At 43.7% G+C, this 16,124-nt stretch overlaps 1 protein-coding gene across 1 annotated transcript in view; it reads right to left on the reverse strand.

Annotated features, from left to right (window-relative positions):
- Positions 1-16,124, reverse strand: part of PMPCA (peptidase, mitochondrial processing subunit alpha) — a 69,403-nt gene that overhangs the window by 24,767 nt on the left and 28,512 nt on the right. The window contains exons 4-5 of the mRNA XM_085613102.1: positions 13,225-13,307; positions 3,411-3,505 (exon numbers count right to left, since the gene is read on the reverse strand). Coding sequence (XP_085469228.1) covers positions 3,411-3,505; positions 13,225-13,307 — 178 coding nt within the window. The remainder of the gene's footprint in view (positions 1-3,410; positions 3,506-13,224; positions 13,308-16,124) is intronic.

Raw genomic sequence — 16,124 nt, forward strand, 5'->3', positions numbered from 1 at the left:
GGCTCCCCCGTAGTAGCCACCTCTCTCAACTATCCTCAAGCACTGCCGACTTAACACCATGCTGTACGTGTGCTACATAATAATACAGTTCAATTTCCGGCAGACCCAGCCCATCCTGCTGAAGAGTGGATAGCGCAACTCTGCTGCACTTCCCAGGAGCTTATTTAGTGTCTTAAATGTTTGAGGGGGCAGTGAGTAAAGGGAGTTCTGCACAACCTAGAGGCACCTCGGTAGGAACACCATCTAGGCCACTGCCACCCTTCCCATGACCAATAATTGTAAGGTGTTCCAGAACCTTAGTGAGGTGTGTAATCCCTCTAGGATCCATCCCTTATTGTATTTACACTGATTTTCCGTCATTGGTGCTACCATAATCCCCAGGTACCAGGTTTTGCGTCTGTTAACTTTTGAGTCTGAGAGATCCAAAAATCTATCTAGGGAAGCCAAAAGTCTAGGAACTGATTCTCTCAGTCGCACTAGGTAAAACAGGGCATCATCGGCATACAGGGATAGCGATGCGTTGTATCCCCTATTTTAATTCCCCAATCGTCAATGGTGCGAAGAGGAGTAGAGACACCAGGCACCCCTGTTGTGTGCCACACTCTACACCAAAATCTCTAGTGACAAAACACCCACACCCGACTCTAGCCCTGGGGTCCGTTAAAGCAAGTACACCCATCCTCAAAAGAAGGGCCAAACCCAATCGCTAGCAGGGCCTCTGAATGTAAAATGTGAGCCAGTCAATGTAGATTCATGGCCGTACTACACCATTGACCATAGTGTATTAACGTTTCTTCCACGGACCTTAATCATCTTGCCAATATTTTGTAGAGGACCTCAGTGTCCGAGTTGAGCATCGTCAAGAGCCTGTAGGAAGACCGGTGCATCGGATCCCTGCCTTTTCTAAGTTCTTCCTGGGAGATCCCTGGGACTTGTGGAAGCTCCACAGTACCAAGAAAGGTAAGCTCATCAGGTGCATTGTCCACTGCAAGTATTCTCAGAATGTTGAGTTGATGGACACCTACGAGGTCACAAGCGACCCGTCTGGGCACTGTAAAACCAGCACCGGAAGTGAAGTGGTCTCCCTTCTCAATATCCAAGCCTGCAATTTACTGAGTTCATCTTCCTCTCTGTGGAGACATTGTCGCTAATCCATCAATGCCAAACCATGTAGTCTATCCCATAGATCACTCAAAATCCTTCTGGCCTCCAGGGCCTTCAAAGGTGCCTCATGAGGTATTTTCCAGCAATTGCAAACCTGCCAGTTTCTCTTCCTGCAGACAAGTCCCACTGTAGCTGTCTTTTTACCGTATATACCCCTGACATACATTCCTCATGGCATTGAGGGCCTCCCACTCGGGAAACAGCCTTAACCAAGCAGTTTGAACTAAGTGGGGCTGACCCATGCAGGAGGCAGCACCCACGTCTGAACCACAAATATGCTTTAACCACGCATATACGTGGTTAAGGCATATGAGCCGTCTAGTTGCTGCTGCTGCCAGGCGGAAGAGCAGGAAGAGGAAGGATCGCTACAAGGTGGAGAGTTAAGTCGAGTTTTGAGGGGGTGGGGGTAGTTTTGTAGGGTAGTTTTCAGGGCTGGGAGGGAGGGTCATTGTAGGTTACAGGGACAACAGGGGGGGGGTGTCAGGCGTTTTAGGGCTCAGGGGACGGGGCAGATTATTTGGATTGGGGGCCAGGAGTTTTACGGCTCAGTGCAGAGGACAGGAAAGGGACAGTTTTAAGACCGAGGGGGCAGTTAGGCTTGGGAAGGGGTAAGGTAGGTTAGGTTTAAAGGGGTAGGGGCTTGTTGTAGGGCTCATGGAGGGGGCTGGGGTCGGAGTAGTTTTTAGCGGACCCAGTTGTAGGGCTCAGGGAAGGGGGACAGGATAGGGACAGTTTTCAGGCAGAGGGGGCAGTTGGGAGTTTTAGGGCTCAGGGGACGGAGGTGGATGTAGATTATTTGGGTTGGGGTAGTTTTGGGAGTTGAGGGGGTCAGGTAGTTTTCAGGGCTGGGGGGAGGTCGGGAGTTTTAGTGCTCAGGGCAGGGGACAGTTTTAAGGCAGAGGGGAAATTGGGCTTTGGCAGGGTAGATGGGGTTAGGTTTTAGGGGGTGGGGCAGTTGGGCTCGGGTATGGGGAGGTAGGGATTTTAGGTTTAGGCTGTCTTTAGGGTTTAGGGCACAGGGACAGGAGTGTGATCTTTACCACACATGCCCATTTACCAAACATGTCTTTACCACAAAATTGCATGGTAAAGGTATGCGTGGTAAAGACACGTTTGGGGTTCAGATCGCGTGGTTAAGCAATGCGTTATTAAGGAATGCGTTTTCCCATCACAAAGCCCTCCCACTCATTACCCCTGGTAATAGGTGATCCTTAGTTGGTCTCCAAATAGGCAGACAGTTCCTCGCTTTGATGGGAAGAGTTTCTTGAAAAAGTGACTCAAAGGCAGCATGAGGCAAGAACAGAACTGTGGATGCTTCCTATGTTTAAGATACGACAAAAATAACTAATCACTGTGGTTCTTTGTTGAATTTGCTATCGCCATCACAAACAATACTTAATTCAGGGACTTAAAAGTCCCAAATAAGAACCAAATCGACAACATAAAATCACATTCAAGGAACACACATTCAATTCAGTCAACATAACATCACTAAAGCCAACACCCTGACTATCCTGGATTTTATCTCGGGCTTCTTATTGCTCACTGCTTAAATACATCTCCTCTAGATTGAGATGACCAGGTCACATCACTGAAAGCGACCAATCGTAAACCAATCCACAAATGCCAAATTAAGCCAGCACTTAGCCACTAGCTCATTCAGTAGGGCTCCAGTGACACCCTAAGACCAATACTCATCGTATTCTTACTTCCAATCTAACCAATACTCTGATAGACAAACTCAGCACAACCCTATGCATTGCCACAGACCTCCACGCACCATCTTACAAAACTCTGACATCCAAACCACCTGCTACATGTAATACCCAGAAACAATGAAAACAGACAGAAGTACATTTGAAAGGCTATGGTGTATAATGATGTCTTGAAGCAACTTGCAGGCAATGGAATTGCAAAACCGCCAGAGCTATATCAAACTATTCTTTCAAGAAAATAACTAAAATCTTGAACATGGTGGAAGCTTGATATGTCCCCCATTTGTCATTTACATAAAACACAGGACATAAAACAAACTAACCTATGTCATAAATGAAAATAAGGAAGGGGATCTCCTCCCTTTGAGGAAGGCAGAATACAGACAACAAGCAGTAAATGCAGCAACCAACATAGGTAGCAGCAAGCAGGCGGGAAGCATACTGAGGTCTGGAGATGCATGGAAGCATGGAAGACAACAAAACGAAAGACACCAAACCACATGCACTAACAAAACAATAGAAAGAAATTACCTGACAACCTGGGCTGCAAAACCACATCAGCTAGTAGACTGACCACAGTGTCCAGACCTTTGGCATCAGCAGACACAGCATACATTGTGGTATCCCTGAAAAGCAATGAATACAAGATCTAGTATAGAATTTTAAATATTTCATTCAACTTATCACATACAAATACCAGGCGTATAATTCATGATGCCTCTAAGCACCTTGACTTGCTAATAAAAGGTGTACGGTTAACCAGCAACTCCATTTTTACATCAATGCACCATGAGGTCCACAAACTACACAAACAAAAGATATTTATCACCAAACAGGTTAAATGTTGGTAAATTATTCACATTTTTAGGTCGAGCCTGGTAGCACTCATTCGCTGCTCTGCGACGTGTGCAGTTTTCACTTTTACGGGCTTTGGCCATACCCTCGCTGTTGATTGGTTTAAGTGTGTGTCCTTCTGAAAAGCTTTCATCTGTATGGTTTATTGACCTTATCTATACCACCCTCTCCTGTCATACTCCTTCCCTGGAGTATTCTTCTTTCTCTTGAATGTTTTTCCTTTTGGGTTCAAGGACACTTTTTATGTTGCAGAGTGTATGTGCACACTGCCCCTGTTACACTGTCCATACCCGTTCAACTTCCGCTCCGTTTGTTTCACCTCCTCTCTCCTGCCGTGCTTTCATGTCCTCCCAGGCCCCTCAAACCATTGTTACGCACAAGATGTTTCACTTCAAGCAAATTTCTTTTGATTATTATTGACATCGAGAACTTCTGAAAAGTACCTGCGGCTTTAAATCTTGGCTTGCATGTAGCTGCTCTGCTTTCATCCCTCCCTCTTCCCTCCTCTCATGCTGGATATGTCCAGGCATTTGGAAGCAGCAGCTCTATATCCTTCGGGCGGTCGATGAACATGGGGCACTACCATGACCCAGAGCACCCTATTAAGGAAGTGTTTGCACTGGGTTTCCATTTCTGTCCCTTCTCCTGTTCAGAGTGTGTTTGAGCTGCTGCCCCCCCCCTTCCCTTGAGCTCTTCGCTCAAGTGTGCAAGTCATACACACAGAACCCGCGCAGACAGGTTCTCAGCCATCAGATCACAGTGGAGAGGTTTGTTAGCGGCATAGTGCCCATTTCTTTGCTTCTCACATCCGTGAGCATCCAAGACAGACCCATCTCCTATACGCACATAGAGTAGAGTTAGGTAGCATGCACATCATTAATTAACTAAAGATCTGCTTGTCTTCTTCCACAATTAACCCAATGGCTACCATGGCACCACATTTTGTTCTTCAAACATGTCTGTCAACTCAGGCAAAACAGAGATTTGCAAACAAGCCGCTGTTTCTTTCCCTGCGTACATGGGTCACTGTCATTACTAACAAAGCTGCTGTAACTGTTTTATAAATATTATCATAAACATTGTATCATGGTATAGTGGGCCCATTAGTGTGAAAGCCTCCATGTTAAACAACAGTAGATATTGCAGCACACAGATTAATGTGTTGCATGGCTAAATACTAATAAGGTCCCAAAGGCAAGACCTATTGCATTGCAAATGCTTGTTGACAGTGGGCTTAAGTGGGTTCATATGCAATAAAGACCAAATAGCATGCACAAATTTCAAACGTTATTCATCTTTATCTACAATACGGTCTGCCAGACTGTATTAATTCTGCCTGACATGTGATTAGAGCACACATTCCAAGCATGCATTACGCAGAGCGCTACACTGTGAAGGACTGTCACATGTCCCCAGTTAAATAGCCATATCAGATGGAAAAGTAGTGATGAGAAAGTTTGGTTTGGTACAGAAATAAAACGAACAATCTGGCAATGCTCAGACCCAGTGTTGTGTACAATGACTGGCCTAATATGGATGCCGCACCTAGATGAAAATTTGGCATAATAAACAAAATCTTTGGAAAAGGTCCAATAATGCTTCTTGTGCATGTAAATAACTGCATGCTGTTCAAGGCCACTTCAGAGCACTTGACTTGGTGGTATAAAACAAGGCCACACGTCATGAAGGTCAAATTCAAATCTCAGTTCTTTCTTCGCTATGGTAAACCGCAGCTAAAATGAGTCCATTTCAATACTTGTCTAGGCATCACTGATTTGTTGGGCATCATGGAATGAGGATTAGATCAATATGAGACAAGGATAACTTCAAGCATGCTTTTTAGAAACCCAGGTCATCCCAATAATTTTTATAGGACTGATTTCAACTATCCATTTACATGCCACTGAAGGCACTCGCAAGGCAAATTTAAGCCAACAGTGCATGACAGTAAAGGATCAAAGCAGCTCTCTATGAAGAAGGATATGAGCTTCGGTTTCTAGCTATACAGAGTTTTAGGGGTGTATGTAATGGGGAGTGTGGGTGCCTATGCTGTACCTGGGCAACATACATCTGTTAGGAGAGGGCAGCATATGATGTTTCTGAAGGCCACCAGAATAGACATCAAACAAAACAAGTAGCCTTTCAAAAAAGGCAACATATAAAATCATCTTTAATGTTTTGCAAAGGCAGTGCTGAAAAAAAAACACCTTTGTGTCACCACCCCTTAGTTTTTAATGCGTTTTATTTTAGACTCACCTGCTGGCAATCTTGAACCCTCCCACTGGGATACTGCTATCCAGTTCCCACTGTATGTGCTCTGGCTGCTAAAACATGTCAAAATGAGCTTAAACCTTTAATTAGCATTCTTCACTTTTCTATAAGGCCACAGTATATGGTGGAAAAATAAATCCCTGGCACAGAACGTTAAATGCCACTTGTGGACCGCAGCACCTATTGTCCCATCCACAACAGTGGCAGTGAAAGGATTATGTGACTTACTCTGAAAGCATCAGTTCGTGGCATGTAGTGCTGTAGATTAACATGCTTCACATACGCCTGCCATCTAGTTTTGGAACCGGATGTGTGCAAGTTGTTTTTCTTCCGCGCATGTGAATCAACAGCACTACATGCCACGAACAGATGCTTTCAGGGTGAGTAACAATCTGTTCGAGGTATGTGTAGCTGTAGATTCGCATGCTTTGTATCGACTGTAAAGCAGTACTCCAGAAAGCTGTGGCTAACCTGTGGGTGTTGCAGCTGTCTGAAAAAGTGTACGCAGCACTGCCTGTCCTGCATTAGTTTATTGCCGTGCTAGAACATCCACACAATAATGCTTTGTGAAGGTATGTGGTGTGGACCATATAGTGGTTTTGCAGATGTCAGCTAATGGAATATTTCCCAGGAAGGCCATAGCTTATGATTTTAGTGTGCTCTACGGGGTGTTGGTGAAGTTCTTTTGGCTTCAATGTAACAAGTTTGAATGCACTTAACTATCCATCTGGCGATTCTTGATTTGGATATAGGCTTTTCTTTATGTGGTGCTGAGAAGACCACAAAAAGTTGTTTTGCTGAAAGATTTTGTTCCGTCAACGTAGTACATGAGGGCTCTTCTGACATCTAATGTGTGTAGACCCCTTTCTGCAACAGTCTGGCTGTAAGCGGCGGGGAGAGGGGGGGGGGGGGGGAGGGGAGGAGAAGCTGGCAACTCAATTGACTGGTTGAGGTGAAATTGTGAGATGACCTTTGGTAGGAATGGTAGGAATTTTTGGTTGGTACAAAGGTCTACCCTGTCTCTCTAGATTTGGAAGAATGGTTCTTCTAAAAAGTTAGTACCTGAAGCTCACTAACTTGTTTAAGTGATGAGATGGCAATAAGAAGAACTACCTTCCATGATAGAAATTGGAGGGGGCAGTTAAGTAAAGGTTCGATGGGAGGACCAAGGAGTCTTGCGAATACAATGTTAAGATTCCATGAGGGTGCAGGTGGAATCACCCATTTAAGCGCTTACATAAAGGCTTTTATAACAGCACTTTGAATAATGAAAGATGTTGTCTGTGTTGGAGCTAGGCAGCTACTGCTGTAAGGTGTAATTCTATGGATGTGAAAGAGGCCATAGAGCTGTAAATGCATCAAGTAACCGATAATGTTTTGTATAGTTGTACTGAATGGATTTATCTGTTTATTGTGGCATTAACAGACAAATATTTTTAATTTGGCTATGTAGCAAGCCGTTGTGGTGGGCTTATTTGCTTCTTTGAGAATGGTCATACATTCTGGTGAAAGACTAAGATAACCGAATTCAATGACCTCAGGAGCCATATTGCTAGGTTCGGAGTTTTGGGTTTTAGGTGCCCGATTTCTCCATAGTTCTCAGTGAGAAGGTCCAGCCTGTTGGGGGAGCTTCTGGTGGGAAAACACTGAAGGGTTCTAGTAGCATTGTGTACGATGGCTGGCGGGCCCATGTAGGGGCTACTAGTATGAGAGAGGTTTGCCCGAGTTTCTGAACCAGAAAACAAAAGGAGAGAAAACGTGTAGGAAAATATCCCTGACCAAATCATTCACAGAGCATTGCCTTTGGATAGTGGGTGTGGGAACCTGAAGGCAAAGCCTGGCATTTTGTGTTCTTCAGGTTTATCAAACAGATCTATGTGTGGAAATCCCCAGTCAGTTCGATTGCTGCTAGTACAAGCGACCAGCAAAGTCATATTAAGTACTTGAGCTGGACACTGGTGAAAACGAGTTCCCCAGCTATACGAAGGCTTCACTGAAACTAGAGATGTTAGGTATCAAACATCTTGTATTAATAAGCTTGTACTGATTCCAGTGATGGATTTATAAATACCTGCACCCAAAGGGCACCTAAGAGGTGCCCCCTGAAAACCTATAAACTACTAGTGTTCTGACTAACTGGTCCTAGCTAGCCTGCCACCACAGACTAGTTTCTGACCCCCATGGGTGAGGGCCTTTGCTCTCAGGAGGTAAGGAACAAAGCCTACTCCGGGCAGGGAGTGTTTACACCCCTTCCCACAGGATGATCTGCAAATTAGCATTCAAAGAGCCCACCGCCTTCGGTATGCGAATGTGGCTTCACTCACAGGAGAGGATGTTGATCCAACCCAGTCCAGGGCCCTTTGGCCTGGACTCTCTGCATAATATACCTATTTTTGGTATAATGTATAAAAAGCCAGCTTCCTACAGCCCTGGACTGTGAGGTCTTGTAAGTGTGCACCACATCCTGTGAGAGAAGCATCTGTTGTGATGTGGGGGAACAGGGTCTAAAAAAGGCCGCCCTTTTAAGAGGTTGTTGGTGTTCTACCACTGCAGCGAGTGACGTGTGTGGCTGTTTATGAACACTAGATCTAAGTGACCAGGTGACTGAGACAACGGTTGTGCTAGACATTCTTGTAACGAACGCATGTGATTTCAAGCATGTGGTACTATGGCAATGCAGGATGCCATCATGCCTACGAGCCTCATGACCGTTCTTCCTGAGAGTTGCTAATTGATTTGAAATCTGGATATTAACGTTTGGATATTTTGAATTCTTGTTGTATTGGGATATGCTGATCCTAGGTTTGTGTCTAGTATTGCCTTTAGATATGACTGTATTTCCGGAGATTGAAGGTGAGATTTTGTGGGATTGACAGCGAATCCCAGTTGGTGAAGAAGATCTATGAAAGCTTGTGTGTGTTGCTGGCATAGATGAGATCTGTTTTTGATGAGCTAGTCGTCCAGATAAGGAAAAACCTGGATGTTTTGCCTGCGGAGATGTGCTACTACTACTGGCAAACACTAGGTAAATACCTGTGATGCAGTAGTGATCCCCAAGGACAGGACTTTGAATTGGTAATGTTTCCTGCTATTACAAATCTGAGGTATTTGTGATGAGCGGGGTATATTGGAATATGGGAGTAGGCGGCCTTTAGATGGAGGGCCGCGAGAATGTCGTCTTGTTAATGGAGTGGGATCACACCTTCAAGTTTGATCATATGAAAGTGCTCTGACATGATGTATTGGTTTAAATGCATTTGATCGAGAATAGGCTGTAGAGATTTCTCCTTATTGGGAATTAGTAAGTATAGGGAGTATACTCCTGAACATTGATGGTGAAGAGGGACGGTTTCTATCGCGCATTTGCACAGAAGAGCTTGAACTTCCTGTTTGAGCAGCGTTTGATGTTCCCGTGATGGTGGTGGAGGGAATGGTGAGGGTGGTTGAAGTGGTAGATGGCTGGTAGCCATATCCATCTTTTTCTTTTTTTGAGGAGTAGGTATGTCAGTAGCCTCTTTAAAAGATAGTTGTGGTTTAGATGAAGGCGTTGGAGCCGGAGTCTTTGTTAGGATGCAGTACGTTTTTGACTGTATCTAGATTTTCCTTTCTTGACGTCCAATTACTCCTAAAGTTTGTGGAGAATCGTTTCAATTGAGGCCTCAGCAGTTATTTGAGTGCAGGGTTGGAAGCTTTCAGTTTGGTGCTGTGTTTGGGTTTCAGCGCCAAAGTTCCGCTTGGAGCCGAATCGGAAGATCTGATGGTCGGCTCGATACAGAATGGTGAGAAGATGTCAAGGGAGTCAATGCCGTAAGTGTCAGCTGGTGTTTCGGACCCGAAGTAAAGGGCAGGGCTACGGAGCCAGTCGTTAGGTGCCGAACATGCCCATGAGGGACTGGTGGACCGAGTACCTATTTTTGTGGAGGTGGTGGATGTTTTTTTATTGTCTTCCAACCGCGGCTGACAGGCAGGAGTTATAGTATTCACTACTTCGACCTCAGTTGTGGATTCAGCGGTTTTGAAGTCCTGTTCATGCTTGGATTCTGAACCGTCTTTGAAGGAAAATGCTTCCTTTTCATCTACAGAAGCCTATGGGTGTTCTTCTCCAAAATCTTCATGGCGGCAAAGGTCAGGAGTATCATCAGAGGCCCTCCGCTGCATTTCGAGCTGGCGTGCTCGTCGATCCCAGAGAGTCTGTTTGGAGCGGAAAGTTCGGCGCCTTGCAATACACCTCCCAGTGTTCAGGTGACAGACACAGGTTACAGACCTGATGGGAGTTGGTCTCTGGGTATTACTGTGTGACAGCAGGGTCAGAAACGGAAAGGCATCCTTTCCATTATCAGGAGGGCCAGTTGTGGAGGACCCGGTGAAGAGTTATGTGGAAGGCCCCAAAGGGCAAGGCCCTAGAGGGGCAGCAGTAGAAGCTTGTCGATCCGACAGGCAATAGTTCCTCGATAGACAGAGTGGAAACTCAAACAAAACAATACTGGCACAGGTTAGAGTGGGTTGGGAAGTGAAAAGAGATCCGTACTGTCTCAACCCGGAGTGCAAACAAACACATTCAAACCAGACGGTGTAAGGAAAATCTAAGAATGAAGCTCGATTCCCATGCACATTATTACCAAGAGGAGGAGTCACTCGATCTTGTGACTTGAAAGACTTCTTTGAAGAAAAACAGCTTGCACACATTCGGATCTAGAACCAGACGGCATGAGTATGCAAAGCACATGCATCTAAAGCTACACATGCCTCGAACACATGGCTTCAGGCCTACCCTGTGTGATACGACAAAAGCAGCTTGAACCCTGCTGCACAGACCTGTCAAACTCACCCTTTTAACAGGCAGGAAAATTTTATTTGAAATATTCAACAAGTCACCCTTGCTACCCACAAGGTAGGTTGCATAATATTTAAAAGACATTATGTAACTTAGTCGCGGCAACCTCTATCTAAGGGTGGCTGGGCTCACCCGAGCATGGAATTATATTATTGGGCATGTTTTTTGACCAGATTATCCCAGGTAGTTGGCTTGTCGCCTAGAATATGGCCATTCAGGAATTCATATGGACATCTGACATCTGTACAAGGATTTTTTGAGCCCACATATTTAAAAAAATGTAATAAAAAGTTTTAAAACACTACATGTTTATTTCCAGATCGGGGCGGCTAGAACACCAAAAATTGCAGATACCTAGATTTAATCAGTATCTGTCACTCTGGCATAATCCATGTTTGCCAAACTCTTCCCACAATGGAATGGTCCAAGTCTGGTCTTGAACAAAATCACAATTCCAGGCTGACTACTGGCAACTGATAGTTGGACTAGGCTTTGCTGGTGGCCTCTGCTAGCACCTTGAGAGTCTGTAGGTACCCCTCTGAGGTCATGAGTTGCTTAGAAGTGTACTCCTGTGATTACGTGGGCATCAGATTGGATTTTACATTTTTGCCGCCCTGAAAGGCTCCAGCAAATCCCTGAAAAAAAGCCCCTTTCTGCTTTAGGATTTAGAAACGTTTTAAAGCAAAAACCTCTAACGCTCCATAGGTTTAGCTGGACCAACCTGCAGCAGGTATAAGAACTGCAGTTCTACATTGGTGGCTACAATTTCAGCTTTGTCCCACTGGGAGGCAATGTTAAAAAAAAAAAATTACAAAGTCACATTTTTGGTTTAGAAGTTTGAAACCTTTTAGACTTTCACTAGGACAAATCCACTCGGTGTATTCAACCAGTGCTCTTGGTCTACAACGTCCGTTGGCACTTAGTGCCTTTTGGTGCTATTTTCACTTAAATCTTTAAAAAAAACGTACATCTTCTGTTGTTTGGTCTGATTTTACTCATACATTTTTCCTCTTCATTTTGAAATTTGTTTCGGAATTTTACTGCGTTTTGTGTGCCTTTTCCTACTCTGTGTAAATACGTTAAGCATTGCCTTTGATTTAAGCTTGGCAGCTTTGTGTCACATTATCAGTGATGGAGTACAGGTTGTTTTTATTCAATTTGTGTAACATCTAGAAGGCGGTGGCCTTATCCTTGAAGGTGGACACTTGTCCAACCCAAATAATAATTCACTTTCCTACAAGTAGCGTCTCCCACTATCGAAGCACCAGCTCGCTAGTCATCCAGATTTTACCCATGTGTTCTTGTTGTTTTACTGGCAATCCTAGAGAAAATGGGCAGGGTTCTGCAGCAAGCAATCTCCTGATGCCCCATCCGTATCTTAAAAGTGTGTTCTTAACCTTGCGAGGCTATGACGACCAAAGCATCATCAAAACAGGCAGCTGTGTGTGGAGGCAAGAGTATAGAAAACCCAGCCCATGCAAAGTAGGCTAGGTGAGTGCTGGAGTCTTGACTTTGGCTTAAAACAGTAAAAGGTGCTAGGAAGCATGCTTGAAAAGGTGTCAGTCGCTGGCAGTGGCTTGGGCCACATACTAGTGCATCGTTTTTTGCCCCCGTCATCACTACAAATGGGGAACAACTATTTACAAAATGAGTCGGAAAGGGAATAATGGGATATAGTGCTTTATGCAATGATAAATGTTATGTTAGGGACAGAACATAGAACATTAAATTAAAATACAATTGTTCCCACCGACATCTGCGGTAATCTGAAGGCCTCCAGTTCAAATGCAGGCATGGTAGCCTCAACCTTTTGTCCTCTAAACCTTTATAAGAGTAACAGGACTTCGTTCTTGAATCAATACCTATTGATAAGTGACTGCTCATATGGATAACCAGCATGCATGATTGATGGTGATGATGTAAGTGTTCCACTGAGAAGCAGATCAGGGTAAGTGATAAGGATTTTACAAAGTTAAAATCCTAATAACTGTTTCTCTAACATCTCCTCTTTAAGTAAGGAGCCCGCTTTACAGTTCATAAATGGAAAGTAGCTCTACTGCAAAGATTGGGCCACTGTTCTGGTGCAGTAAGTGGCTACTCATCTTCACCTCATTGGACAGTTAATTGTGTGCTGGTGAAATAACTCGCCTGATTTCAGCGGGAGTGAAAGAAGGGCAATGAAGAGCTGCAGCCGACTCCATGTGAGCTGCACGCCCTGTTGGCGAGCTCATTGGCTTCATAATTTGCTGACCGTAACAATTTGCAAACCGAGAAATCAAAACTAGAGGACTTCTGAGATACTGCGAAATTATACTAGCAATGTGTTTGTATTGGTGTTATAAAATGACTGCTCCTTCTTAACATATAATTGAAGCAAACATTTACCTTGATGTCTGACAGTCACATATGCCACCATGTTTCTCCAAAGCGAGGAGAATCTCATCTTTGCTGCCAAACTGAGCAGTTGACTATTATAAAAGGAAATACAAGTTAATGGAATCAGTTAATTCAACCATGTTAAAAAAGATTCCAATCTTCAAAAGACACTAAGTATGCACAAATATAAAAAGTGTACGACTCAAACTTTATCCTCCCACGCAAACATCTTCAACTGAATCTAAATGATTAACTGTATACACAAGGTTCTGATAATTTTTCAAGTTTTTTTTCTAGAAACACAGATCCATTTATGGACTCCCTGGCACCAAGGACTCTGTCAATGTGACAACCCAAATTAGAAAAAAACAGCTGTACTGCAACCATCTCAGACATTAAAAGGATAGTTAGTAGAAGCCCAAACACCCTTTCATTAAGAAACCGAACACTCAAGAGCCCTAGAACACAAGTGAAGTATATCAAAGATATATTTAAAATCAGAATCCTAGTCTAGTACACACAATATGGATTGTAACCACAAAAACAAATAAAATGGCAGCAGCAACATTTACTAAAAGCCAAATAAACGGAACCACTCCAACATAATTGCTGTTATAACTTTATAGCAACATTACTCATTTTGCTACTACTAATCGCTAATCTGATTCTAGCACAGCAGAAAATAAAACATATTTCGAGTTTCAGAGATGGAACACATCTGCATACATGTTTGAACAATGGAGCTTATGTTCAATGCAATGGCAAAGTCTGCAATTCTTGTCCAACAAGGCCAGCTACACTGATCAGTTAGCAAGCGAATGCTAAGTGTCTACTGTTCGGGTAGCCTTCACAAGGAACTGGAGATATGATTCTGTATTGCCTGTCCCAGTGTCCCTCTACAAGAAGATACCCCTCTACCTTGCACTCTTTTCATTCTGCGTTCTGCTCTGCGCCGTTCTGCTCTGCTGTTTTTAGCTCTTATCTTAAACAATTAACAGAAAGAGGACTGATGCCTTTTCACTTATTTTCATTCTATCGGACTGTTTTCTGTTAAATAATGACAATAAAGGTGGCATGTAATTGTCAACCTTCTGGAAACTCTTAGAAATCCCAAAGTCAAAATGTAGAACCTCCTTTGGAGAATTTAGTAATTCAACTCTCATACACACAAGCCCAGGATCTACCAATATCACCAAAACAAAAGTATAAATGTATACACAGTGCCAATCAACTTTCTCTAGAAAATGTAACATGTTCATTAAAATCACAATACATAAAAATTCATTATTAAGAAAAACATATCCAACATTGGTTTTTTTTTAAGAGCATAAAAAATCTTTCTATGCATGCTAATTTTAATAAAACACAGAAGGAAGACAAGTATCACATCATTATTAAACCATTGTTAAACAAAAAACATAGCGGGAGAATACAGTAGACAATTCATCATGTCATTAGAAGGACACCAATCTGTAACAAATCATTTGTTGAGACGGAATGTTTTTTTGTTTGCTTCTTGTATTCTAACTAATGTTCCAAAGATCTAGTGTGTCAAATTATCAAGCATTGATGCATTTCGGGGAGTTTTTGGGTTTCACAACCACCTTATTCAGGGAAAAAAAAAAAAAAGATATCTCCATCCACAGGTTTGTAGCTTAATTCCTCAAGAGAAGAGACTCCTATGTAGACATAGAGGAATCTGAAAATTCAGAAGTTGAAGGCAGACTTTGCTGTATATAGTACCCTTTGTTAGGCTCCACCACAACTTCAGTCCGAAGATAATTTAAAGAAGGAAACACCTCCTGCGTATAAAATATTTGAAAGGTTCTGCATATGTAAACCGAAAAAGGGGAAACACTCCTCCACTTTTCTTGGGTGTGTATGGATGCACCACCCAAGGATCAATGGGCCACTGTTGACTCTGTTTTTTCAGCCTAATAAGGGGTAGGAGAACCTCCGTGTATAGTGGAAAGCCCTTAGAAATCAACAACAAAATACTGTAAAAATGAAGCAGTCAGCATTTGGACTAAATACTGCAAATATACTCCCATAATCTTGATATGAACTAAATGTGCGTTGCATTATTCACACGTATTCACTTTTGATACTGACATGTCGGGACTCACATTGGGAGTGTCTGTCCCTGGAATGGCACAGTGACTACAAAGCCCATACTTCACCTTACCCGTCTCCCTTTGGGAAAAGGAGGGGTCTGCTTGCCCCGGCGCTACAAAAGGTGCTTTCGAAACCCGAGGCGCGGTCGTGCATTGAGGCGGTTTGTAGCTGAAGGGCATGGTACAAGGGCCATACTTCCTCTTACCTATTGCCCTTCAGGGCGGGAGCAAGAGAAGGTGCTTTTATGACCCGAAACGCAGGCGTGCATGGAGACTGATTATGGCTGGAAGGGTGAGGTGACTACAAAACCCAGACTTCGCCTCCCATGTCGTTCTTTGAAGGAGTCGGGGTCTGCTTGCACCAAAGCTAGAAAAGATGCTTTCAATGCAGTGCAGGGTGCACCCTAGCACTGCTCGGGCGAAGATAGAGCTAAACATGGGGAAAGCTGTGCCAGTCAGAGCCTGGAGCAGACTAGGCTGGGCCACCCATCTTGGCTCCCCAAACATGTTTGTAATGGGCAGCAGAAAATTGAATGTGGTATATGGTAAGCAACACCAACTCACCTACTATACTACTTTAATCTTAACAAAGACGATGGGGGCAATCAACCAGGAGATCGATACTGTGGAACAGAAGCTGGTGTTAGAAAATCCTTTACAGGGATCACCTTCAGCGAGGAGCATGTAAATATGGCATTAACCAATTCCACTTCTAAACCAGGGTCTATGGTCCAACGAGAGTGGTCAGGGAAAGACCAAATGGGAAAAGAACGCACCAATGGGCCTGCAACGCAA

The sequence above is a fragment of the Triturus cristatus genome, chromosome 1_2 (genome assembly GCF_964204655.1).
Source record: "Triturus cristatus chromosome 1_2, aTriCri1.1, whole genome shotgun sequence".
Classification (NCBI taxonomy): domain Eukaryota; kingdom Metazoa; phylum Chordata; class Amphibia; order Caudata; family Salamandridae; genus Triturus; species Triturus cristatus.